General features: G+C 33.0%; 5 protein-coding genes across 9 annotated transcripts in view; 2 read left to right on the forward strand and 3 right to left on the reverse strand.

The window, feature by feature from the left end:
* LOC116337456 (CCN family member 2) overlaps positions 1–3,407 on the reverse strand; it is a 40,358-nt gene extending 36,951 nt beyond the window's left edge. Inside the window, exon 1 of the mRNA XM_031762043.1 lies at positions 689–3,407. The gene's annotated coding sequence lies outside the window, so the exon portion shown is untranslated. The remainder of the gene's footprint in view (positions 1–688) is intronic.
* Positions 3,408–9,067: 5,660 nt separating this feature from the next.
* LOC116351835 (valine--tRNA ligase) lies at positions 9,068–12,973 on the forward strand. 2 transcript variants are annotated; one of them, XM_031784015.1, is made up of 8 exons: positions 9,068–9,182; positions 9,260–9,631; positions 9,702–9,778; positions 9,845–11,125; positions 11,184–11,795; positions 11,879–11,996; positions 12,065–12,402; positions 12,727–12,973. In XM_031784015.1, the coding sequence occupies exons 1-8, from the start codon at positions 9,110–9,112 to the stop codon at positions 12,781–12,783; spliced, it is 2,928 nt and encodes a 975-aa protein (XP_031639875.1). In that variant the 5' UTR covers positions 9,068–9,109; the 3' UTR covers positions 12,784–12,973. The 2 variants fall into 2 exon arrangements, 1 of the variants encoding a protein (XP_031639875.1); XR_004202231.1 differs by lacking the exon at positions 12,727–12,973 and having other exon boundaries at positions 11,883–11,996; positions 12,065–12,075.
* A 1,434-nt stretch (positions 12,974–14,407) lies between these two features.
* LOC116337482 (organic cation transporter protein) lies at positions 14,408–17,077 on the reverse strand. Its single transcript, XM_031762090.1, has one exon. The coding sequence runs from the start codon at positions 16,207–16,209 to the stop codon at positions 14,503–14,505; it is 1,707 nt and encodes a 568-aa protein (XP_031617950.1). The 5' UTR covers positions 16,210–17,077; the 3' UTR covers positions 14,408–14,502.
* A 1,807-nt stretch (positions 17,078–18,884) lies between these two features.
* On the forward strand, positions 18,885–20,674 carry LOC116352004 (ferrochelatase, mitochondrial). Its single transcript, XM_031784181.1, has 6 exons — positions 18,885–19,017; positions 19,088–19,571; positions 19,630–19,795; positions 19,879–20,034; positions 20,117–20,233; positions 20,343–20,674. Exons 1-6 carry the CDS (start codon positions 18,990–18,992, stop codon positions 20,538–20,540), a joined length of 1,149 nt encoding a protein of 382 aa, XP_031640041.1. The 5' UTR covers positions 18,885–18,989; the 3' UTR covers positions 20,541–20,674.
* Positions 20,675–20,703: 29 nt separating this feature from the next.
* Positions 20,704–22,266, reverse strand: LOC116352013 (DNA repair protein XRCC3 homolog). 4 transcript variants are annotated; one of them, XM_031784210.1, is made up of 6 exons: positions 22,113–22,265; positions 21,911–22,045; positions 21,766–21,849; positions 21,369–21,571; positions 21,109–21,312; positions 20,704–21,044 (listed from the first exon to the last, which is right to left on the reverse strand). In XM_031784210.1, exons 1-6 carry the CDS (start codon positions 22,198–22,200, stop codon positions 20,805–20,807), a joined length of 954 nt encoding a protein of 317 aa, XP_031640070.1. In that variant the 5' UTR covers positions 22,201–22,265; the 3' UTR covers positions 20,704–20,804. The 4 variants fall into 4 exon arrangements, with proteins under 4 accessions (XP_031640070.1, XP_031640062.1, XP_031640053.1 ...); XM_031784202.1 differs by having other exon boundaries at positions 21,718–21,849; XM_031784193.1 differs by having other exon boundaries at positions 21,691–21,849.
* Positions 22,267–22,275: the final 9 nt, after the last annotated feature.

Raw genomic sequence — 22,275 nt, forward strand, 5'->3', positions numbered from 1 at the left:
CCACGAACGAAAATTGGTTTGATCATATTTTGTGTAACAACAACAAACTTTGACGACATATTTTCTATTGTTTGAATCCAAAAATTCCCGTAAATGAAATGTGGGTACGATGATTTAGATAGAAAACTAAAGCATTAAAACAAAAAACTCATTTTGAAACTGACGAAAGCTAAATTAAGATCGTTGATTAAATTTAAATGAATCCTCAAGTGCATGGATGTGTAAACAATGAACATTTTTAATATTCAAAAATGTCAATGTCACACTCATATTCAAATCTTACTTATTCAATTCTCATTATGTACTGTGCTGTACTACGACGCTGTTGTTGTCGTAGTCGCTTTTTTTAATCATTAAATCTCAACGATTACATCTTTCATCCTCCGGCACAATTTCAGGTTTGACAAGTATATATACTGAAAGATAGTCAACGCAACGTCATTATTTTTTGTGGCTCATTTTGTAAAAACAGTTTGATGAATTAATTCACTATGCTGAAATTTTGCCTGTTGTAATGACTTTTTTTTCAGACTAGTCGCTTGAAGTACTTCCAAATGGCTGTTTTTCCAATTCGTAGATAAAAATAGCTCACTCATAGAAATACACGATGGCCAAGCAAACCCATCATACATTCCAATTAAATTTATAAAAAAAATAATCGAATTGAAAACGATTATGTTTTACTTACCGCTTTTGTTTTTAACTAGCATATAACAAAAAAAGGAATTTATTTTGTTTTAGATGAAACCGACGAAATTCATTAACGGCAACAAAGTCTAATGTTGTGCTTTTTTTGTTGATTACTTCTGCTGATACGGTTGTAACAACTATTGATGTTGTCGGTGTTGTTTGGTCTCTTTTTTTCGTCAAATAGTTGATAGATTTTACAGCTGTGGGTTTTTTCTTGGTATAAAAGGTCGCTGCCGTCGGGATCAAAGAAAACCTTAACATACAATAAAATCCGCTTGTATTGGCATTTGCGTGTTTCAATGGAAAATCTGTATGAATGTGTACGGAAGTAGTTTTACTCAGCTAGTTATATCACATACAATAAAATATTCGCTTGTTCGATTGTCGTGTCTGCTGTAAATGTAACGAAAGCTCGCTTTTGTAAAACCGACAAAAATGTCAACGACACAACAAAATTAAGGTGCTAAAACTAAGTGTGAAAATATAGATGCCGGTGTAAGTGTCTTGTGGTTTATTGATTCAACTTTGCACTCTTTATTGATGAATGCATTCACCGATTGAGTGTTTTATTTTTTCATTCACTGGAATTATCGTTGAGAGAACAACAGCTGAACACTTCAACAGTTTCAATTTCAAATTTGTGCAGTCATCATCGTGTATCTAGAGCATTTTCTTCCCGACTATAGAAAACTTTTGCATTTGGAATGCATTCGTTTGATTTGAATGCCTTGACACGATCATGAATTTATCAAACAATGTCTTCTTATTGGATTAGATTCATTGACTTTTTGGCATCAGTAGCTTTTGATTTGTGGCTTTATGATAGCGTTTATTTTTATATTTATGTTTACATTGATGTGTATTTTCCGTAAACACACACTTATACAAATACACACACACTGAATTCACTATTTGTTCTTTCGATTTAGACCTTATTAGCTAATGCTAAATGAGAATGCTACAATGTTCGCTTGTATTGTTTATCCGTCTGTTGAAATTACACATCTGTTCATCCTTATTATCATATACTACATGCCATATTCATCAAATGAAAACATGCACATCTCTATACAGTATACACAAACACACACGTTTTTATTGTACGTTGAACCATATGCATTTGTTTATATTAATCCCATGCTAATAAAATACTGGCACACGCAAAAACTAATATAACTTATGTGCCATGATTCAATTTCTGAATATGCAACACACTTCGAAATTATTAAGCTCAACTGTTTTTTCGTTTGCAATGGGGTGGAGGTGATGAAATGTCCGTGGCTGTTGCTGTTGTCGTAGAGCACATTTATGTATATTTTGTAATTTGTATAGTTACGGCCGTTTGAGTGCGTGCGGATACGAATTTCTTCATTAAGATATTATAGATATAGTTAGATATTTTGGTTTTGTCCGTAGGCACTTTGCTTAAATAATCGTCATTAATTCATTCATTTCATTGGTTGGTTCATTTGGTTGATGTTTCCAAAGTGTGTCTGCATTACAAGTTGTAATCGTGTATGTTTTCTCTGAGTCAATTTTCTCGGGATGATGATTCGAACCAAACCAAACCAAACCAAACGAATTCAATCTGAGCCGATGTTTTCGAGGATATGTGGTTTTCACCAAAGTTACAAATTACAATGAGCTTCTTCACACAAGGAACCTTTGAACCACACTACACTACTCCGCTGAGGTTTACTTCAAGATGATATAGAATCCATCAAATCAGGAAAAAAAGAATAATTTCGTCATCACTCATTTGAAACACGGCATAAATGTTCTATATTTGAGTTCGAAACCTGTCGGTTTTCAGTTCACCGCACTATATCACATTGAATTATATGGATAAAGAGGAGCGCAAAAGGATCAAAACACGAAGCTTTATTGAGGGTGTTGTTGGCTAATACAATCACAACCACACACACACAGATAATATTTAACAAAAATGTAACAACAGTCCGAAAAGAGGACGAAGACGTCGACGACGCAGAGAGAAAAAAAAATCAACAACAAATACCACAAAAATTTTTCGGTTTCTATCTATTTCAATCGAACATGCTTTCAAACAAGTACTTTGTGTTCCGTGCAAACAAATAATATTTTATTTAGAAATGAAAACAAAAAGCGCAAACAGCAATGGCGTGTGTTTCTTATCGATTTAGTCTTTTGCTCCTTCTTCTTTTTCTTCTTCTTTAGAGTTTTTTTTATTTTGTTCAACTATTATTATTATTATTATTATTATTCGTTTTTTGTATAAATATATCCTTTTTTCGAAATAACGGAATTAAAATGCCAATGCAAGGCTATTTCAATTATCGGCTGTTCTTGAAGCTAATGTTCAAAATAAAACAATTATTGACAATATCCGAAATCGAACGAATATTCACACAATTAATAATACTGTTTGATTTGGCATTGTATTCGAATTTATTTTTTGTTCACGTTTTTATGTCGTTGGCCGAGTTTTGTTTTGATTTATATAATACCCGAAGTTGTTACACTCAATTCATGTATGTTTATTGTCTCTTCCACACGATTTTATTATTTTAAACAATAAAATGTTCACCATACACATGAAAACATCGCTACGATCACTTCGTATGGTTTTTGACTCACAACAACGATACACAATCGGTTGTCATTCGGCGAGCGTTTAACATCGAAAACTAACTGATTTTCGTGGAAACGTTCGAGTTTTATGCAACTATACGTTTCAAATGCTTGGCATTCACTGATTACACGTTCTGTATGTCGGCAATCGTTCTGGTAATGTGCTTTGTACACGATTTTGGTGTCTCACTTGGCTGGTGAGTGTGTTGGAATGCATTGGCAAGCATGCCATATAATACAGTATGGCATGAGTATAGACATGCGACTCGAATGCAGCATTTGAAATCGACGAAGGTGGATAAAATAAGACATGCGCGCCAACAACAACACACACTCTCATTAAGTCCAAACAAAATAAAAACAACCCAACATTACACACATCAAATCTTCAAACTGCACTAAGAAATAGTCTGCCGAATGCTATCATGATTCATTTGTGTTTCATTCCAAATGCGAAATATTTAAATAGTTCCAACTTCGAATAATAGCAACAAAGAGAATAAAATGGAGAGGAAAAAAGTCAGACTCAAATACGGTTGACGAATTTTACTTGTTGACTCTATTTAATTTCGGTTGAATGGTACGCTCGGAATTGGTATATAATATATATTTCGATGTTATCGAAATGGATTATTTTTCTTTCCCCTTTTCGTTTTTCAAAGCACTCATTTGATTCTTTTTCTTTCCTTTTTGATTTCCTGTTTGCATACTACAACACTCTGAATGAAACGAAATATTATCGTTCGTTTACGTTGACAAAAGCTCAAGCTCTTTGAATGGATTACGATTGTGAATTTTATTTATCACTTGAAATGTTCTGGTATGTACACGTCATATACCAATATCTATATTATTTTTTTTACCTTCATCTTTCAGTGCGATTTTTTTTTTTTTCAATTTTAAAATTTTTGAACAATGTTAACGATACACAACCATGAAATATTCCGTGATTCACATACATACGACTGAGAGTGCTAAACGTTATTCTTTGTAAATTTTACAAGAAATCCTGTTGAAAAATTCTCTAGAGCATATTCTGATAGACGTCAATATGTCATGTTCATGTATAAAACGATGAAAAAAAGCGCTTTTCTCTCCTTTCTCACTCTTTTTAGTATATAATAAATTTGATGTAATAAATCATAGAAGATCATTTATTCGTCTCGTCGCACTTCTGCACACGAACCGAATGAACGACCAATGCGTCAAGATTTCTTTCTGGAATTTTTGGTTGTCGGTTCGGTTTTTGGTTGAAACACTGAAATTACATACTCATGCAAGCGCTACACATATTTTCACATAGTATGCTTTTCCGTTTTGTAATATCCCGTTATAAAACCTGAATATCGTAATGTAACGCTGTTATTTGACTGATGATGATTTTTTTCATTTTTTTTTTGCACATTTACCAAAAGAAAAAGATCTTACCCATTGAAATCGAGAAGAAATTGCGGTTATGAAAAAAAACAACAACTTAAAATATAATAATTTTTAAACTTAAATCGGTCAAATATTCGAAAAAATGTTTCATATTTTATGTACATTTTGTGGATGTATTTGTTTCGGTATTTTGAAGAATCGTTTTATTTTTATGCTATTGCACATCGTTGACCGAATGGCGGTAACAATATTAGCAACTACGAATGAGCACCACCTATGAGAATTAGGAAAATGAGGGGAAATTGTTGGCCCGAGTTTCCACGGGTAATGCAAAATGACATAATCTTATTTTTAATATAAAATAACTTGTGTATGAAATATTAATATAACATACGTCCAGATGACACTACACTATTTGTGCTTATGGACTCTTTACGTCGCTTACGATATGACATGGAGCCTTGTGTAGGTACAATTACCATTTAAAAGAGGAAAAAAAATAATGATGTGAATAATAACATACATGAGGTAAGGTAGGTGTCAAAAAAAAAGTCAGTTTGAAATTGATGAGATTTCATTGAATTGCTTGCCCTACCAAATCATACACATAATGCCATCCAATCAAAGCACATTCATCTTCAACACTGACAAATTGATGCTTGATTGAAGTCCATACTAATTTGCAGTTCATACCGTTAGCTATATATACATGATGTTTTGATGTCCAGACACCTATTTCATGAACGTCAATATCGTCAAACTACATGGCATTTTTTTCTTCTTCGTGTTTCCATGTAATCTTCTTCGTTTTGGGACAAAAATTACATGTCATTCGGAGTGGAGAAAACTTTTCTCTAGACTTTTCTTGTGAATCTGGATCATTTGCAACAATTAATTGTTACTTCAGAGTTAGTTTTTTTCTTCATTCCATTCAACGAACCGAGAGAGAATATGAACAAGTTTTTCATTAAACAAGCAGCACTCTTAGATATGTAAGACTGAGGAACTATTGCCATGACTATTGCACAATCGTGTACATTACTTACACAACTTGAATCATTTGTCACAGAGATATCATTTTTCTTCGAATAAAACTGCAAAATGTACACGTTATTCGATCAAAAAACATACATACTTTGTATACGTACAAATAAATGTTCAAATGCTCTGAGAATCATCTTGAAGATCTACAATAGTTTTTGAAAAATTGAAAATGAATAAAAACGACCGATACAATCTTGCTAAATAAGAGAACAGCGTTGAAATGTTGTACAAAAATAAAATAATTCAATCTTTCTTATATAAATACAAATTCTTAAATGAAGAGGGTATTGACATTTTATCAAATTGTTAATAGAAAATTAATTATTTATATACAATTATCGATCCGGTTTTCAAACTTTATATTTTCAAAAAAGACATCATTTGTTCCAATATCAAACGAACTCCTTATTAGTTTGTGTAATATAAAGATATGGCTCTTGCTACTATGAAAAATAATAATGGGCAGCGTTTTAATCTCCCGTGGATATATTTTATTTCCCGAGAAAATTCCCGTTTTTTCGGCTTTGAAATAAACTTCCAATTTGACAATTTGTTTTTAGTATCTATTTGAATATTTGTTGGCTCCAAAATGAATCTTTCAACTAAAAAAAAAAACACTTCATTTATGCAATTTACTTTAAAATTGTAAAGAGTGAATGTAATCAGTGATTTTATCCAATTTTTAATCACGGTATGTGGTTAAAGAATCTTCAAATAATCATTTTAATAAAGATCCCTCAAACCAATTTGACTTGGATTCCAAACCTGCTGTTACTTCTGGAGGAATATAATCGGTTTCACCAAGAAACCAATTAAAGTCTCAAAGCTCAAAGAGTCCCGTGAACTTTGAATGTAAACTCTACGATAGTTTGTGTTCTTTTGATTCTAATCATATGTGTGTATTTCTGTTAAACATATCACTTCATATTTAAAACCATGCACACGTGTTACTCATTCACTTTATTAGGAAAATCTTTTCTCTATCTATTTTGGTTTGTTCCGATTTCTGGTTTGAGGATATGAAAATCCAAAAGACGTTGTATAAAAAGCCATTGTTTTTAAATACGTGCTACACCAATTCCAAATATTATCAACGAGAATAATCCAAGCAAAACTGTTCATAGAATGACTGTATTTTCAAACAAATGAATGCGAACGTGATTAAAATGTCTTATTGAAACCATTTGCATTGTTCTCTACTTAGTTTTCTATTTTCTTCTCTCTCTCTCTCTCTCTCTCTCTCTCTGTCTGTCTTGCACACAATTCATCTGGTCTTCAAGAAAAAACGGACTGTTTTTTAATCATCCAACTTGAACGAATTAATTCCCCAACAAACAACAACAAAATACTGTCATAAAAATGCATTCTCATTGACAAATTTGCGTTATACAGTTGACAGCGAAATGTTCAAGCACAGCTCTCGCGATTCACAATTAACTGATTTATGACAGATTCACTAAGGCCAGATCTTTCAAACGCGGATTTTTTTTGGAAAAAACCAGCGAGCATGATCGTTTATAGGTCACTTTCTTGGAAATTGGGAATGTTGACCAAAAATGTTGTGTGTAACTCATTTTGAGGCGTAGACGCTCTACTAACACCGCAAGTGCGACTTACCGTACTCAAATGTTCTTCTCTGTGTGGGACATTGTTGGTTCAATTGTTTAAGCCTAGTCCCAAGTTTCGAATTTCACATGACCGGATACTAGAGAATCATATTCGATAATATGCTTTATTAAAACCATATATATTAAAAACAATTTTGGTTGAGAGTCTCAACTTGAGACATGAAAAAGTGGTATGGAATTCATACATTGATTTTTGGATAGGATAGGTCCGTAAGATAAGCCTCCTAGATCTAAGCGTGCATATTCCGCCGCATGGTTACATACACACGCAGACTTATTCTTCTTAGTTCGCCTACTTTGATTTGCTTGTCGAAACAACACAGTAAAACGAATGCATGTATCATGCGGCGGCGTACGCACGCTTAGATCCAGCTCTTGCGGAGATCTTACGGGTCTATCCTATCCAAAAATCAATGTATGATGGAATTCAATAATTTTCATTTTACATTTTTACGATTTAATAATAATAATCTTTTGTATTGTTTTTAAAATAAAAATTCAGTATTGAAACACAGACAGCAGACAAAAACTTGGTGTGATAATAGTAAGTTTGTAACATAATTCCTTTTAAGAACGTCAAAAGGTACAATATAGGCCAAAACTTTGAAACCATTATGTTGACTGTACACATCATGGACCAAATCATCTGAGATTTTCAACGAAAAAGAATTTACTCTCAATCCATGACTTTTCAAAAAAAACTTACGCTTTTCAAACATGGTTTCAACTTCAAATGAATTTGTGATGCTTTTATTGCATGGACATCAGTAATGAGTCCAACTGTACACGAACTGATCCATATACCACATACTAATATACGTAATATTTGTCTCAAGGGTATATATCGTTTTTGTTGACTTACTTTTTGGCCAAATCAAATATTATTATAGTATATACTTTGCATTTTTCTCAATTTCATACATCAAATACTCAAAAAGCTTGATCTCATGCACAAAAATCTTCTATTAATAAAAAAACAATTTTAACCATATGTGCAATGTACATATAGAGAGATAATATCGTTCTCATTCTATAGTTGAAATATCATTGACACGATCTTCAAACTGATTCAATTTTTTTATTCAATCACTTTTTCTTTTCTTTCTTCGAACAAATCCGAAAAAATACGTAGTTTATGTCATTTATATGGAGTTCTTGAACCACTTTAATATCATCTGATTGAAGAAGAAGTAATCCATCGTTTTGATGATATCAATGTGAATGACACAGTGCATCTATCTACACAAATCGATTTGTAGACGACGATTTTTTTTCTTTTTCTTTTTCTTTGTATACCAAGCATACTGCTGAGTGTTATATCCCATTTTCTCAACAAGAAAAACCCCAACAAATCTGATGATAAAGATTTATATTTCTTTTTTTTTATCAATCCAATTTATTTATTTCTCTTTTATACTTCTTTGCTTCATTCTTTACATTCAAACGAAGAGGAAAATACTTAAAATTGAATGAGAATTTTAATTGCACCAAAACAAAATGAATGTAAACAATTTTTTTGCATTTTCTTTGCGATTTATTTTTCAAATCAGATGAGAATGGTTTTGGTAAAGAAAAAAAAACAATTTCGAAATATATGCAGTAGCGCCATCTTAATGTTGAGTTTTAAATCAATTGATATGAGATTCTTGACTGTTCTGCTGTCAAGCTATCATATGTTTTGGTAACAACATAAAACGAATATTTATAACCAACAAAAGCCGCATATTATCAATAGGCTTCAATTTTTAATATATAATATGAATCGAATATATATTTTTAAGGAATTCACTAGTGGCATATCGTTTCTGTATAAAAGTCGACGCTATAAAAGTAAATAAAAACAAAACTTTATCGTAAATTCAATTTGAATTCTTGCATATCGTTTGTTGTCATTGCTGTTATTATAGGTTTTTGTGATGTTTACAATGTAAAAGAATTGGAAAATGATGTGACGGCGTTCGATCGTAGTAATCAAAAATTATTTCCAAATGTTGAACGAAAACCGCAGTCGGGTGAATTCAATTCAATTTTGCCGCCGCCCAATGTGACCGGCAATCTTCATTTGGGCCATGCTATGATGATAACTGTCTTGGATGTGATATGTCGCTGGAAGCATTTAAACGGATATAATGTAATGTTAGTGCCTGGTTTGGATCATGCCGGTATCGCCACTCAAGTTGTTGTCGAACAACAGCTAAAGAAAGAGCTTGGTGTATCACGATTTGACATCGGAAAACGTGCATTTGTTGATAGAGTCTTAAAGTGGAAAAATGAGAAAGGTATCAATCGACATTCAAAAAGAAATTCCTTGTTTTTTTTTTCTCAATAAAATATAATTTTTATTCAAAGGTGGCAGCATTAAGGACGATATTTATAAAATGGGAACCATTTTCAATTGGGAAAAGGAATATTTTACAATGGATGAGGTGAGTGACTTATGTCACCCATTTAACACACTTGACAATTAATTGTTTTCTTTTTTTCACGGACAGCGACAATCGTTTGCAGTTGCCGAAGCATTTATCCGTCTATTCGATGAGAAATTGATTTATCGAAAAGAATCTCTGGTCAATTGGTCATTTGCGTTGAAATCAACCATATCCGACATCGAAATTGAGAATATTTCAATCAATGGACCAACAAAAATTTCAGTGCCTGGTTATAATAAAGCGATTTTATTCGGTGAAATTTACAATATTTCTTATAAATTGTCATCGGATGAAAATGAATACATAACCGTGGCAACAACTCGGCCGGAAACAATTTTAGGTGATACCGCCGTTGCTGTCAATCCGAATGATGAACGATATGCACATTTACAAAATAAAAATACACAACTTTGGCATCCCTTTCGGCACGAATGGATTCCGTTGATATTTGACGATAGCGTGACCTCATCACTTGGAACGGGTGCTGTTAAAATAACTCCATCGCATAGTAAAGTTGATTATGAGATAGCACAACGTCATAAATTGCCATTAGTTTCAGTGTTCGATCAAAATGGAATGATTTTAAATAGATTCGATGGTTTTTCTGGCTTACCACGTTTCATTGCACGCGAAAAAATTCTCGAAACTTTGGCCAACATGGGCTTATTCAAGTCAAAAGCTGATCACAAATTAGATCTTCCAATATGCTCGCGATCAAAAGATGTAATTGAAATGCTCACAAAACCACAATGGTTCTTGAATTGCGCGAAAATGTCAGAAGAAGCCATTCAAGTCTTAAAAACTGGCCAACTAACAATTGAACCATCAAAATTTGAAAATGAATGGAAACGATGGTTTGAAAATACAAGGGATTGGTGTTTAAGTCGACAAATTTGGTGGGGTCATCAAATACCAGCATATAAATGTACGTATGAAAATAAAACAATATGGATTGCTGCTCACAGTAAAGACGAAGCACTCAATAAATGTGCCAAAGAATTTGGCGAAACGTTCGATAACATGAAAATTACAATCGAACAAGATGAAGATGTACTTGATACGTGGTTTTCATCAGGCATTTTACCATTTTCGCTACTTGGATGGCCCAATGAAAAGCAATTAAACAACAGTAGTTATCCATTGGATGTTTTGGTTTCGGGTCATGACATTTTATTGCTTTGGATTGCACGCATGGTTATGTTATCGACACATTTTCAAAAGGACGTACCGTTTAGAAAGGTCTTTTGTCATGGCATTATTTGCGACGAAGAAGGACGGAAGATGTCAAAAAGTCGAGGAAATATTGTAACACCAGACCAAATCATTAATGGAGCTTCAATTGAGGTAAATGATTTTCTCTATTTTCGTTACTTTTGCTTCTAAAAATCTTGATCTGATGTAGGATTTAAAAGAAGATCTTAGAAAAATGTACAATAATGGAACATTGACACAAAACGAGCTGAATAGATCACTTCGCTTGAAAGAAGCAGCATTTCCAAAAGGGATTCCCTCCTGCGGTGTTGACGCTTTACGATTGACTCTCTGTAATTCGGATGTTCGTGAACATTTTATCAAATTTGATCCGAAAAATTGTGAAAAAAATTATCGATTCCTCAATAAAATTTGGAACGTAACCAAATTCACACTACTCAATTGCACCACATTTTCGATGGATTCCACTTTAAATCCGATTATTGGTTTCGATGAACTTTCACTGATGGATAAATGGATATTGAGCCGATTAAGTAAAACGATTGTTGAAACAAGCACCGAACTGAACTCATTAAATGCTGGCTGCGCATCGTTGTGGAAGACATTTTTTTATGAAAATCTTTGTGATGTATATGTTGAAGCGGCCAAATACAATTTTCACAACAACTTAGCAATCGAATCACAAGCTCAATGTGAAGTATTAAAAACATGCTTGGCAATTGGACTACGGTATATGGGCATTTTTACACCATTTATATCCAATGAACTACTGGCCTACTTACCAAATCAAATGGAATTTAAGGTTTTTTTCGCACATTTTTTTCTAAATTTCAATTTCGATGGTAAATTGTTTATTAAATGGTTTATTGTTTCGTTTCTATTAAGCCAGAAAAATGGATAAACGATGCGCTGGAGAATGAAGTGAATCAAGTGCTTGAAGTGTGCTCGGAAATTCGGAAAATGAAAAGCCCTCAAAATATTTTGAGGAGTCACGGCCCAAGAAGTAATTAGACTTTTTTTTCTTTTTATTCACCTATTATATATTATATATTATTTATTATTGTTTTTAAGGTTATATATTCTCAACGGATGCAGAGATGCTGAAAATATTGAAACAATTCCAAAGACCAATAAATTCGTTGACATTTTCAGTGGAAACAAGTATTCTGCCCATGGAAATGGATGCATTTGGCGAAAAAGAGAAATTACTTCTCACCTCAATTCTTAATGAACGTTGTTCGATCGCAATCTCAACAGATGTCAAGATTCAACTAGTCGATATTCAAGAGCGTAACAAGAAAAAACTAGCTAAACTACAGGAGAATTTAAAATTTATGATTGACAAAATATCGCGAGACAAGTATTGTAAAAAGGCCACGTCACGTACTAAGGAGAAAGATTCACTTAAGGTAAACTGATTAATATAGAACGAAATTTTGGTTAGTTCTGCGTGGCGCTTAGCAAAGTAGCGATGAGCTTCCGCACCCAGCTAGCTATATATGTGTACAATTTTGATGCTTGGCACACGCCGAAATTTGGCTGGCTTCCTTTGATGAAAGGCCAATCTTTATGGGGAGATATCCTTTCACTTACAAAAATAAACGTTTTTTTAGATACTAGAATCTTCGTACTAAATTATTATAAAGTTTTTGTATTAATAATAATATGAAAACTTGAAGTAAAATTGATTTTTGATATGTCTGACATTTATTTAATTCAAATTTTCGTTACAGATTCGAGATATTGAGGATCAAATAAAAACGTTAACAGACTTGATCGAACGACAGTAGCAGAAAAGCGATAAAAAGAATATTGTCAAAAGTAAACTGTTTCTCATTTGAAAATATGAGAGTTTGAAAAAAAATCTACAATAAATATTTCAGAGTGATAATTTTTAAACTCTCTTGTGTTAAATTTAGTAACCTAGTCAATATTTTTATAGGAAATAAAGACACGATTATATCGAGTTCCAAACGATAACATCAGCGATTTTTTATTCGGAATTTCAAGAAGGTTGAAAAAATTTCAATAAAAAATTGTTATTTGTTTTTTTTTTAAGATTTCTTCGTAGCGGCAATAGAATGATTAGATCATTTAACAGATTAAAGAAATTGAGTTTTTTTACTTGACTTCACCTTTGATATAAAATCAAAATACAAATAAAAGCATTTATTACGAATTGAAGTTCAACCGAGAAGATGCATCTTGTCATGACAACCAAAAAGAGTTTTATTAATGAATCATAGTCGTTATGCTTACATTTGTCAAGCCCTTTACACTGGCCCATCGAACAACGCAAATAAAGTTCAATGAACTCATAAAACAATCAGTCACAATCACAAAATATTGTTGCTGCCTTTTTTTCATAATTTATGACACTCTTAATTCATGTCAGTACGCTCTCATTTCAAATTGAATATTGAGATTAACTCGTGTGACACATTTTGTCGATAGATCAATATTTGATTCAGATTTGATAATAGTGATTCAGTAAAAGTCTCTCATTTGCACTAAATGATTCCAGTCTCAGGCGATATGATACTGTGCGTAGAATATAATACAAACGTATACTCTATAGCCTCGGCTGAACAACTGATATTGATCACTAAATGAGTTTAAAGAAAAAAAGCAAAAAAAAAAAACAATAAGAATATAACAATAATTAATATTGATATGAAACATGTTGACCAATCACAGAGAGAGAGAGAGAGTTATTTTAAGAAAAATAATAGGTGCTCACTTAAGTCGTTACTGTAAACGTTTTTATGTCATTTATTATCAGTATTTTAAATATACCGGTTAATACCTAATAACGGCGAAGAGCTCAACTTTCAGCTGAAGTGTATATATCGCAGTACCTAAATTTATCAGATTTTACGTTTTATAAATGTTAATAAACGTTAAAAATGAATATTTATGATTGTCATGTAATTTAAGATCGATTTTATTTCTCTCGAATTAAAACTTATTCATATGCGGTACAATGAATTCTATAAATTAATTCAACAATATTTTATATATTAATTGGGCATCTATTCTAGTGTATACAATACAATTGATTTTTTAAATTAATGTGATATTTCGTAACGATGATTTTACTTTGCATTGGGTTGGGCTACCCTTTTTTTATTTCATTACAAAAATTTACATATATATGGACTCCAGATTCTGGAGACTCTGCGATACTCAATTGTTGCTTGAGATTGTTGCTACGTGCTTAATTTATTGCCCAATCAATTGGCCAATTTATTTCGCTCAATACACGAGGCGCACCCGCACATTCTTTACATTGACATATCATATTCATTCTACAATTTAACCATTTTTTATTTAATTTAATATTTATTAATACTAATTTCAATGTTGAATGAATTTCCTTAACAAATAGGTAAAATGATTTTTGTCGGTTCGAGTTTTTTTTCTCATCATTTTTAGATTTGATAAAAAATATTATATGAAATTTATATAAAAATTGATGGTCAAGTAAAAAAAAAAGAAGAAGAATATTTTTAATTGTCCAACTTTGCATGGCCATTTATGAGTTCCGGAGTTTCTGGAATGGTATTAGATGTTTGGTTTAATTTTTTCAGTTCTTCCAAATTGTCAGCATTTTCCTCGTCTTGATGCGCCGTCTTTTTACCGAATCGTTCACCCTCCTCAATGGTTTCTGGTAATTTTTTGTTTAATGTTTCTGGTAGATATAATGATAAAAGGCCACTGATGAACGCAAGCACACCAAATATAACCAATGGAAATGGTTTCCATAAGTCGGCGAGTACATTTATGTATGGTGCTAAAATGCCGCCGAAACGTGCCATCATTGATGACGCACCCAAACCAACATTGCGAACCGGCGTCGGAAATTGTTCAGTTGTAAACACATAAACCGTTCCATAGCTTGAAGTGATTGCCATTTTCCCGAGCATAGCCAATACCATAATCGCAGTATCATGCTCTTTTGGAATGAGAATTGTGGTCAAAAGCATTGTGCCAGCCACTAACATGCAACCGCACAAAATATTCCGGCGTCCCCATCGATTGAGCGTTAACAGCAGAAATGTGTAGGCGGGAAATTCAACGGCGCCCGATATAATAAAATTCACATAATCATTGCCACCCAAATTGCTGGTATTCCACGATAGACCGTAGTATGTTGCACTGTTTACAAACCAATCCAAAAAAATCAATAGCGTCTTCCTACGCAAATTTGGATAACGAAACAGATCAAGCAATGATGGTTCTTTAACATCCGGTTCTTTTACGATTTGTTTTGGTTTGATTTCGTCGTCAATGCTGTCGAGCACTTCTTTTGGAATGATCGCTTTATTCTCTTTGGCAACGGCTTCGATCACTTTGATTGCTTCATCTTTACGATTTTTTGATAATAACCATCGCGATGATTCTGGAATGAACCAGTAATAACACATGAATACCAATCCGGGTAATGTGATGGCAATTTGAAATTCACGCCAATCCCGAAAAATGTACGCAAAACCAGCCGTCAAAATGAAACCAAGCGAGAAAAACATCATAACAGCAACACCGGCAAATAGTCGATAACTTTGTCCAACCATTTCCATAGCCAGTACATACGATACCAAAAATACACCCGATGTTGTTGCACCGACTACCAAACGTGCCAACACAAATGTTATGTAGTCGGGTGCAATACCGGCTATCACACCGAATATTACTTGTAATACAAGCGATGCAAAAAACACCGGTTTTCGTCCATATTTGTCAGACATTTGACCAAACACAATGCTACCAAGTAACACACCCAACATAAATAGAGCATCGGCCGTCGCACGCATTGCTTTTCGTCCACATATCATATTCCATTCAATAACCGTTGAACTTTTGTACTTTGAATCATCCAATATGTATGAAACACATGTTATGCTCTTGTTTACTGGACTATTTGATGCAAAATATTCATCCGTAAAATTTGCATCCAATCGCTCGCATCCAGAGTACTTTTCATGATTGAATTCATCGACTGGGTACGACATATACCATGTCTCGTTGGGAAGGCTGTAATTTGCATTGATGGATTCGAATGGCAGCTGACATCGATGATCGGGTTTTGCCATCAAAAAGACATTTGCCAATTTATGAAAACCGCATGGTATTGCCGTCAAACATAATAGAAAATAAATACGCTTTTGATAACGACCAAAGTCACCGATATATTTAAACAGATCTTCATATGCCATTATTCAATCTTTTTTTGTTCTCACGTGTATCGAGACTACGTTGTTGTCGCACAATCAATCGTCAAGGATTTATTCGAGTTCTTAATAGCACTATTTTATTATATTTTTTGTTTCATCAAAATATCATCAATACTGGGAGCGATTGTCAAAGTATAATGAAAAGAGCAACAGTTTATCGTTTGTTTGCAATAGCATCTATGCGTTGTGTTTAAATAGGGCTTTTTTTCTTTTTCTCACATAATTTCACTCGATTGAAACGCATTTCTCAACCGTTATCAATAAATGTAAAAATGATGAACTTTTTTTTATTACACAAATTGTGTGTTCATTGTTTATAAAACCAAAAAACTACGAAATTTCATTTCGACGATAATTTCAATGGTGGAGTTTTTGGCGACTGTTTCTTAAAATAAAAAAATTACTTCACCAAATCTTCAACATACAGTTCGATTTATTTGTGTAAACAGAATTGACCGGACGGGAATTAAACCAAATTCGTATTCGTGTTATGATTTTTTTTTATACACGGCGTATGTATATTGCTTGAATACGTCTGCTCGAGTAAACTAAAATTTAATGACTGATGTGCTCGGATTGTTTGGTAAAAGTGATAAAAAAACACACTTTAACACAACACATTGCAATCTGTGAATATTATTCAAAGAGAGTGTACGTTAGTAAAGAGAGTAAAATGAATTTGTCGATGTTCACAATGTACAAGTATCACTTGAATGAATTTTGGTCGGCAAATGTTAAAGATATGACTATGACACAGACATCTACTATTACACACACACAAAATTGTATTCACAATTTACGTTATATGGCATATATACATACACACAAGTCTATACGCTTCAAATGACACATGTTCGGGAATGCGCAAACACTGTGTCGGCATAGTTACATGGATACTCTCTTGTGAACATTAGGGTGCGTCAATATTTCATAACTGTTATTCCAATAAAATTCCGAAAATAATCACACAAAACATCTTTGTTTCAATTGTTGAAAAATGTGTTTTCATTCATCAGTATAGCACACAAATATTTCCTTGATATCGAAAATATTTGGCCATGACCGATAAATATCTGTTTTATTTAGTCGGTCTCGAATTTACATGTTTTCTAAAAATATCACATTCATTCAAAATAGTATATCATTCAAACAGTACAGCAGCACACATCAAACGCAACAACTACCCTAAGCAACATCACGCGATAGTATCGTACGTTATACATTTGCTTTTGCGTATTGTCGACTTTATTCGCAACGCGATAGAACACATGGTTCAAAAGAGAGATATATATATGGCTTACAATGCATATTTAACGGTTACGTCGTTCAAAAACGAGGGCCAAAATAGCATTTGCCTTTTTTTCTCTCACTTATCCCATTTGTAGATTGAATTGTATTTTCAACCGTATATAAATTAAAGAAAGGAAATGAGAAAGAAAAAAAATCGAAAATCAATCGTGCATACATAAGAACCTCTCACACTCAAATATGAATGAATTAATAATTTAATAATTACTATTCATCACACGCATACTCATTCTTCCGCTCTCACACTCTATCTATGAAATTCGTATGCATCGACCTCACAATTTGAACTTTTTCCAGTTCATTTCAAAGATAGATTAATGACTTCGATAATGTTAAAAATACGACGGTTATTCAAAGCTTTCATGTATTTGTTTGAAATCGATTTCATTTTGTATGTGAATAAAAAAAAACGAGAGTAGAGTGAAGTAGAGCGCTGTTATATGTATGGTGCATTTTTCTAGTAGCGATGCACTTGGTTTTGTAAAAAAGAAAGTGGAAAATTTTCTCAGTCAATTTCAATATGCGTGTATTGTTGATTCGATTCTCTATGGACAGCGGACAATGGATATTGATGCACTTTATATGTATATAAAAACACTGAATTGTGTGGTAGAAAATGATGATATCTGATTGAAAGTTGACAAATGTATTGATGGATGGTCTAGTAAACTTATTTAAATTGATTTCACTTTTCGATATTGTATGCAAAACGATTCAATTAATTAATGCGAATATGCTTTGATTTCATAAAATTAACAAAGAGTCCAACCGTTGCAGACAACATAAGGCGAATACAATGAAAATTGATTGGCTAATTGGGTGTCTCCACCCCAAAAATAGCCTACATTTGCCTTGAGCAAATTGACTTGAATTCTGGTACTACCAACACAGTCATCGACAACTCCTCATACATTCCATTCAATTTATGCATATTTATTGCATATAATGACTTCATTTAGTTGTCATGTTATTCCAGACAAAGGTTTCAATTCATAACGAACACTTTGTTATCGTTAATGCATTCGTCTCTGAAACTACACCATAATCTATGGAATAACAAAATTTATCATTTAACAAAAAATAAAAATAAATAAAACGAAATAATATTCATGACAGAAAATCACAAAAAAGGTGGCCTTCGTCTTCTACGCATTCGATATTTAATGTTGTTTACACAGTTTTTTTCATGCATTTATTTTCGCGCCAATAAGCCAACAACAATGGTCTCTTCCTACATACAACAATCGTCTTTATCGGTATTGGTAAATCAGTCGAAAGTCGTATGACAATCAACGGCCATATGTTTTGTCACAAAAATGACATTTTGGGACAGTATACACTAAGTGAAATGTCATTCATTCTAAATATGTATATTTCTAATGCCATTTGAGTTCAATAGGAAGTCTTTTTTTCTCTTTTTATTTCTATACTGAGATAGTGTTAGACAAAAAAAAATGAATTTGCAAATTGGACGTTTATCGCGTAAGTAATTTTAATTTAAATTAAAACTGTGACATTTTTCCAATAAGAAAAAAAAAATCTTGTATTTCAGAGAAAATGGCATTGCTATCGCGATGTTATAGTTCAGGTGTTGTCAAACCAAAAACCGGTGTATTGCTCTTGAATATGGGTGGCCCCCAGAATATTGATCAAGTTCGTGATTATTTGCATCGCATTATGACCGATCGTGATATGATCCAATTGCCATTCCAATGGATGGGTCCATGGATTGCAAAACGGCGAACGCCCGAAGTGCAAAAGAAATACCAGGAAATTGGTGGCGGTTCACCGATTCTAAAATGGACAAATCTTCAAGGTGAACTAATGTGCAAAGAACTTGACAAAATATCACCGGACACGGCACCGCATAAGCATTATGTTGGTTTTCGATATGTCAATCCATTGACGGAAAATACATTGGATCAAATCGAAGAAGATGCACCGGAACGTGTGGTCATTTTTTCACAATATCCACAGTATAGTTGTGCAACATCTGGTTCGAGTTTTAATTCCATTTATCATCATTATCGTCACAGGTACACAGATATACCTTTTTTCAAAAATTCTATGTATTTAATAACGATTTTTACGAAGAGATTTTCCTAAACACATTAAATGGAGCGTCATAGATCGATGGGCAACGAATCCACTGCTTGTTAAAACATTTGCCGATAACATTCGAAAGGAGCTCAACCAATTTCCAGAAGACCAGCGAAAAGATGTTATCATTCTATTTTCAGCACATTCACTGCCGCTTCGAGTAATGATATATGAAATTTACATAATGTTTTCGCAATGTTTAATGAGATGAACCTTTTTTTTTTTTGGTTGAACATTTTAAAGGCAGTCAATCGCGGAGATTCATATCCATCAGAGGTTGGAGCAACTGTGGCACTGGTCATGGACGAATTGAAAATGTGCAATCCATACAGTTTGGTGTGGCAGTCAAAAGTTGGCCCATTACCATGGCTGGAACCATTCACCGATGATGCAATTAAGGTAAGAATTGATATTCATCAAAAATAGGTCCACCAATAAACAAATTAATTATTGAATCATATTTTATTTCAAAACTTTAAAGGGCTATGTGAAACAGGGAAAGAAAAATTTCGTCATAGTTCCCATTGCATTCGTAAATGAACACATTGAAACTCTTCACGAACTGGATATTGAATATTGTCACGAACTTGCTGAAGAGGTAATGCACAATTGTTCGAATTCTTAAATCGACAATTTAATATTTTATTTAAAAAAAATAGTTGGCTTCATAAAAGTTGTTCGTCAATCATGTGTTTTGCTTCCTCTAGGTTGGTGCCGAAAAAATTCGAAGAGCAGCAGCACCAAATGATCATCCATTATTTATCAATGCTCTGTCAGACATTGTTTCAAAGCATTTAAAATCAAACGAAAGAATTACGGAGAAATTCACCATGCGCTGCCCTAAGTGTACCAATCCACGATGTGATGAAAGTAAAAAATGGTACAAGGCTCTATTTCGTCAATAAAACAAAAACATAGTACAAAATTATTTAAAAACAACAAAAAAATAGGTGCTGGATATTAAACATGGTTTTGCCATTGTAAAGCAATTGAGAATTATTTAAAAAAAATAAAAAATGGTAATATTTCAATGAAAGAATATTTAAAAATATATAGATTTATTGATTGTATGTCACAGTAATTGGTTTTTTCATCCATTAGCGAAAAGAAATGTTTTATCACAGATATTTTTCCTTTGACTTATTATTTATCTTAAAATGTGAAAAAAATTAGTTATTTGGCACATTACATATGCCCCGTTCGGTAATTATAAATTCTGCAAATTGATTTGATAATTCAGGTGAAAATCCAATTTCCATGCTTCGCACTGTAACCGGTGTATTTAATATTGTTGATTCAATTTTCGTAATTTGTTTTTGAAGTTTGCGAATTTTGAATTGATTTGAAACAAGATTACTCCAAGCGAGACCCAGACTTGGTATACACTTGTCATGCAGTGAAGCTGTTATCTATGTCAGAATTCATATAAATTAATAATATTATTTTGAAAATTAAAAAAAAAATCGGTCGGACCTGATTTACACAGACAACAGCACAGTCATAGTCATCGGCAAGTGCTTGTAATTTAAAAACTAGTTTTCGCATGTTATCGGCACGTGCAATTGCATCACTATCGCGACGAAAAGCTCCCGCAATTGAGTCGATAATAATCAAGCCAATACTTTGTTGTGCCATGAAACTGGGTAATCGATTGCAAATACAATTCATCAGAACCGCCTGTAAACAAATAAAAAATAGTTAATTTTTAATTGCAAATTAAAATGACATTTTACCGATTCCGGACAATATTCCACAAAAATATTGTCAAGCCAATTGGTCCTATGGTATTGTTTCTCATAAAAGCTGGCAATTTGTACTAAACGTTTTGATGGGAATGCATCTTCTGTACAGATGTAGATGGCAGAACGGTTCAAACCACCATCGGCCAACGATAGTTGAACATTCAGCGCTAGTGTTAAACATATTTGAGATTTACCTAAGAGTTGATCAAAAGAAAAGAATGGAAAAAATGGAAATTAATCAATGCGTAATGGATCGGAATGGAAAATGAATCGAAGGAATGGATCAGGAATGGTAGAGTAATGGAATAGTAACTTTTAAGTAAGTATGCCTTAGATTTACCACATCCAGACTCTCCAACAATTTCCGTAATTCCTCTTATTGGCAAACCATTTCGAGTGATTCGATCCAATGCTGAACATCCAAACGTTAAGTGTCTCCATTTTGGTGCCATAATCGATGAAGATTCCAATGCTGACAAAAAACATAACATTTGAATTCTTGATCATTTCGATGGTTATTTCTTCAAGCTAACCTGTCATGTATGTTGCAGATGGCACAATTGACGATACAGCCGTTTTTAATGCATCGACCTCGTCATCGGTTAATCCAAATGACATCAATTCAATGTTTGATGTTTTCAATACTTTTTCCACGGTTGTTACATTTTCTAACAGAAACATCAATGTTATGAGAAAGAATACGTAAACAAAATATCAGAATTATATGAAACCTACTTCCAGCCAATATTAACTGAATTCTGTCTGGAATGTTTAATGACAGATCCAATAGATCCTGCTCTTGGTAAATGTATCCCGAATTCATTGTAACTGGCTATTTTGGACAAGTAAATCGACTCAATCAAAACTTGGTTTGAATTTTAATTTACTGTCAAATGTC

The sequence above is a fragment of the Contarinia nasturtii genome, unplaced genomic scaffold (genome assembly GCF_009176525.2).
Source record: "Contarinia nasturtii isolate CC-2019 unplaced genomic scaffold, AAFC_CNas_1.1 Cnas_scaffold_78, whole genome shotgun sequence".
In the NCBI taxonomy this organism is placed as follows: domain Eukaryota; kingdom Metazoa; phylum Arthropoda; class Insecta; order Diptera; family Cecidomyiidae; genus Contarinia; species Contarinia nasturtii.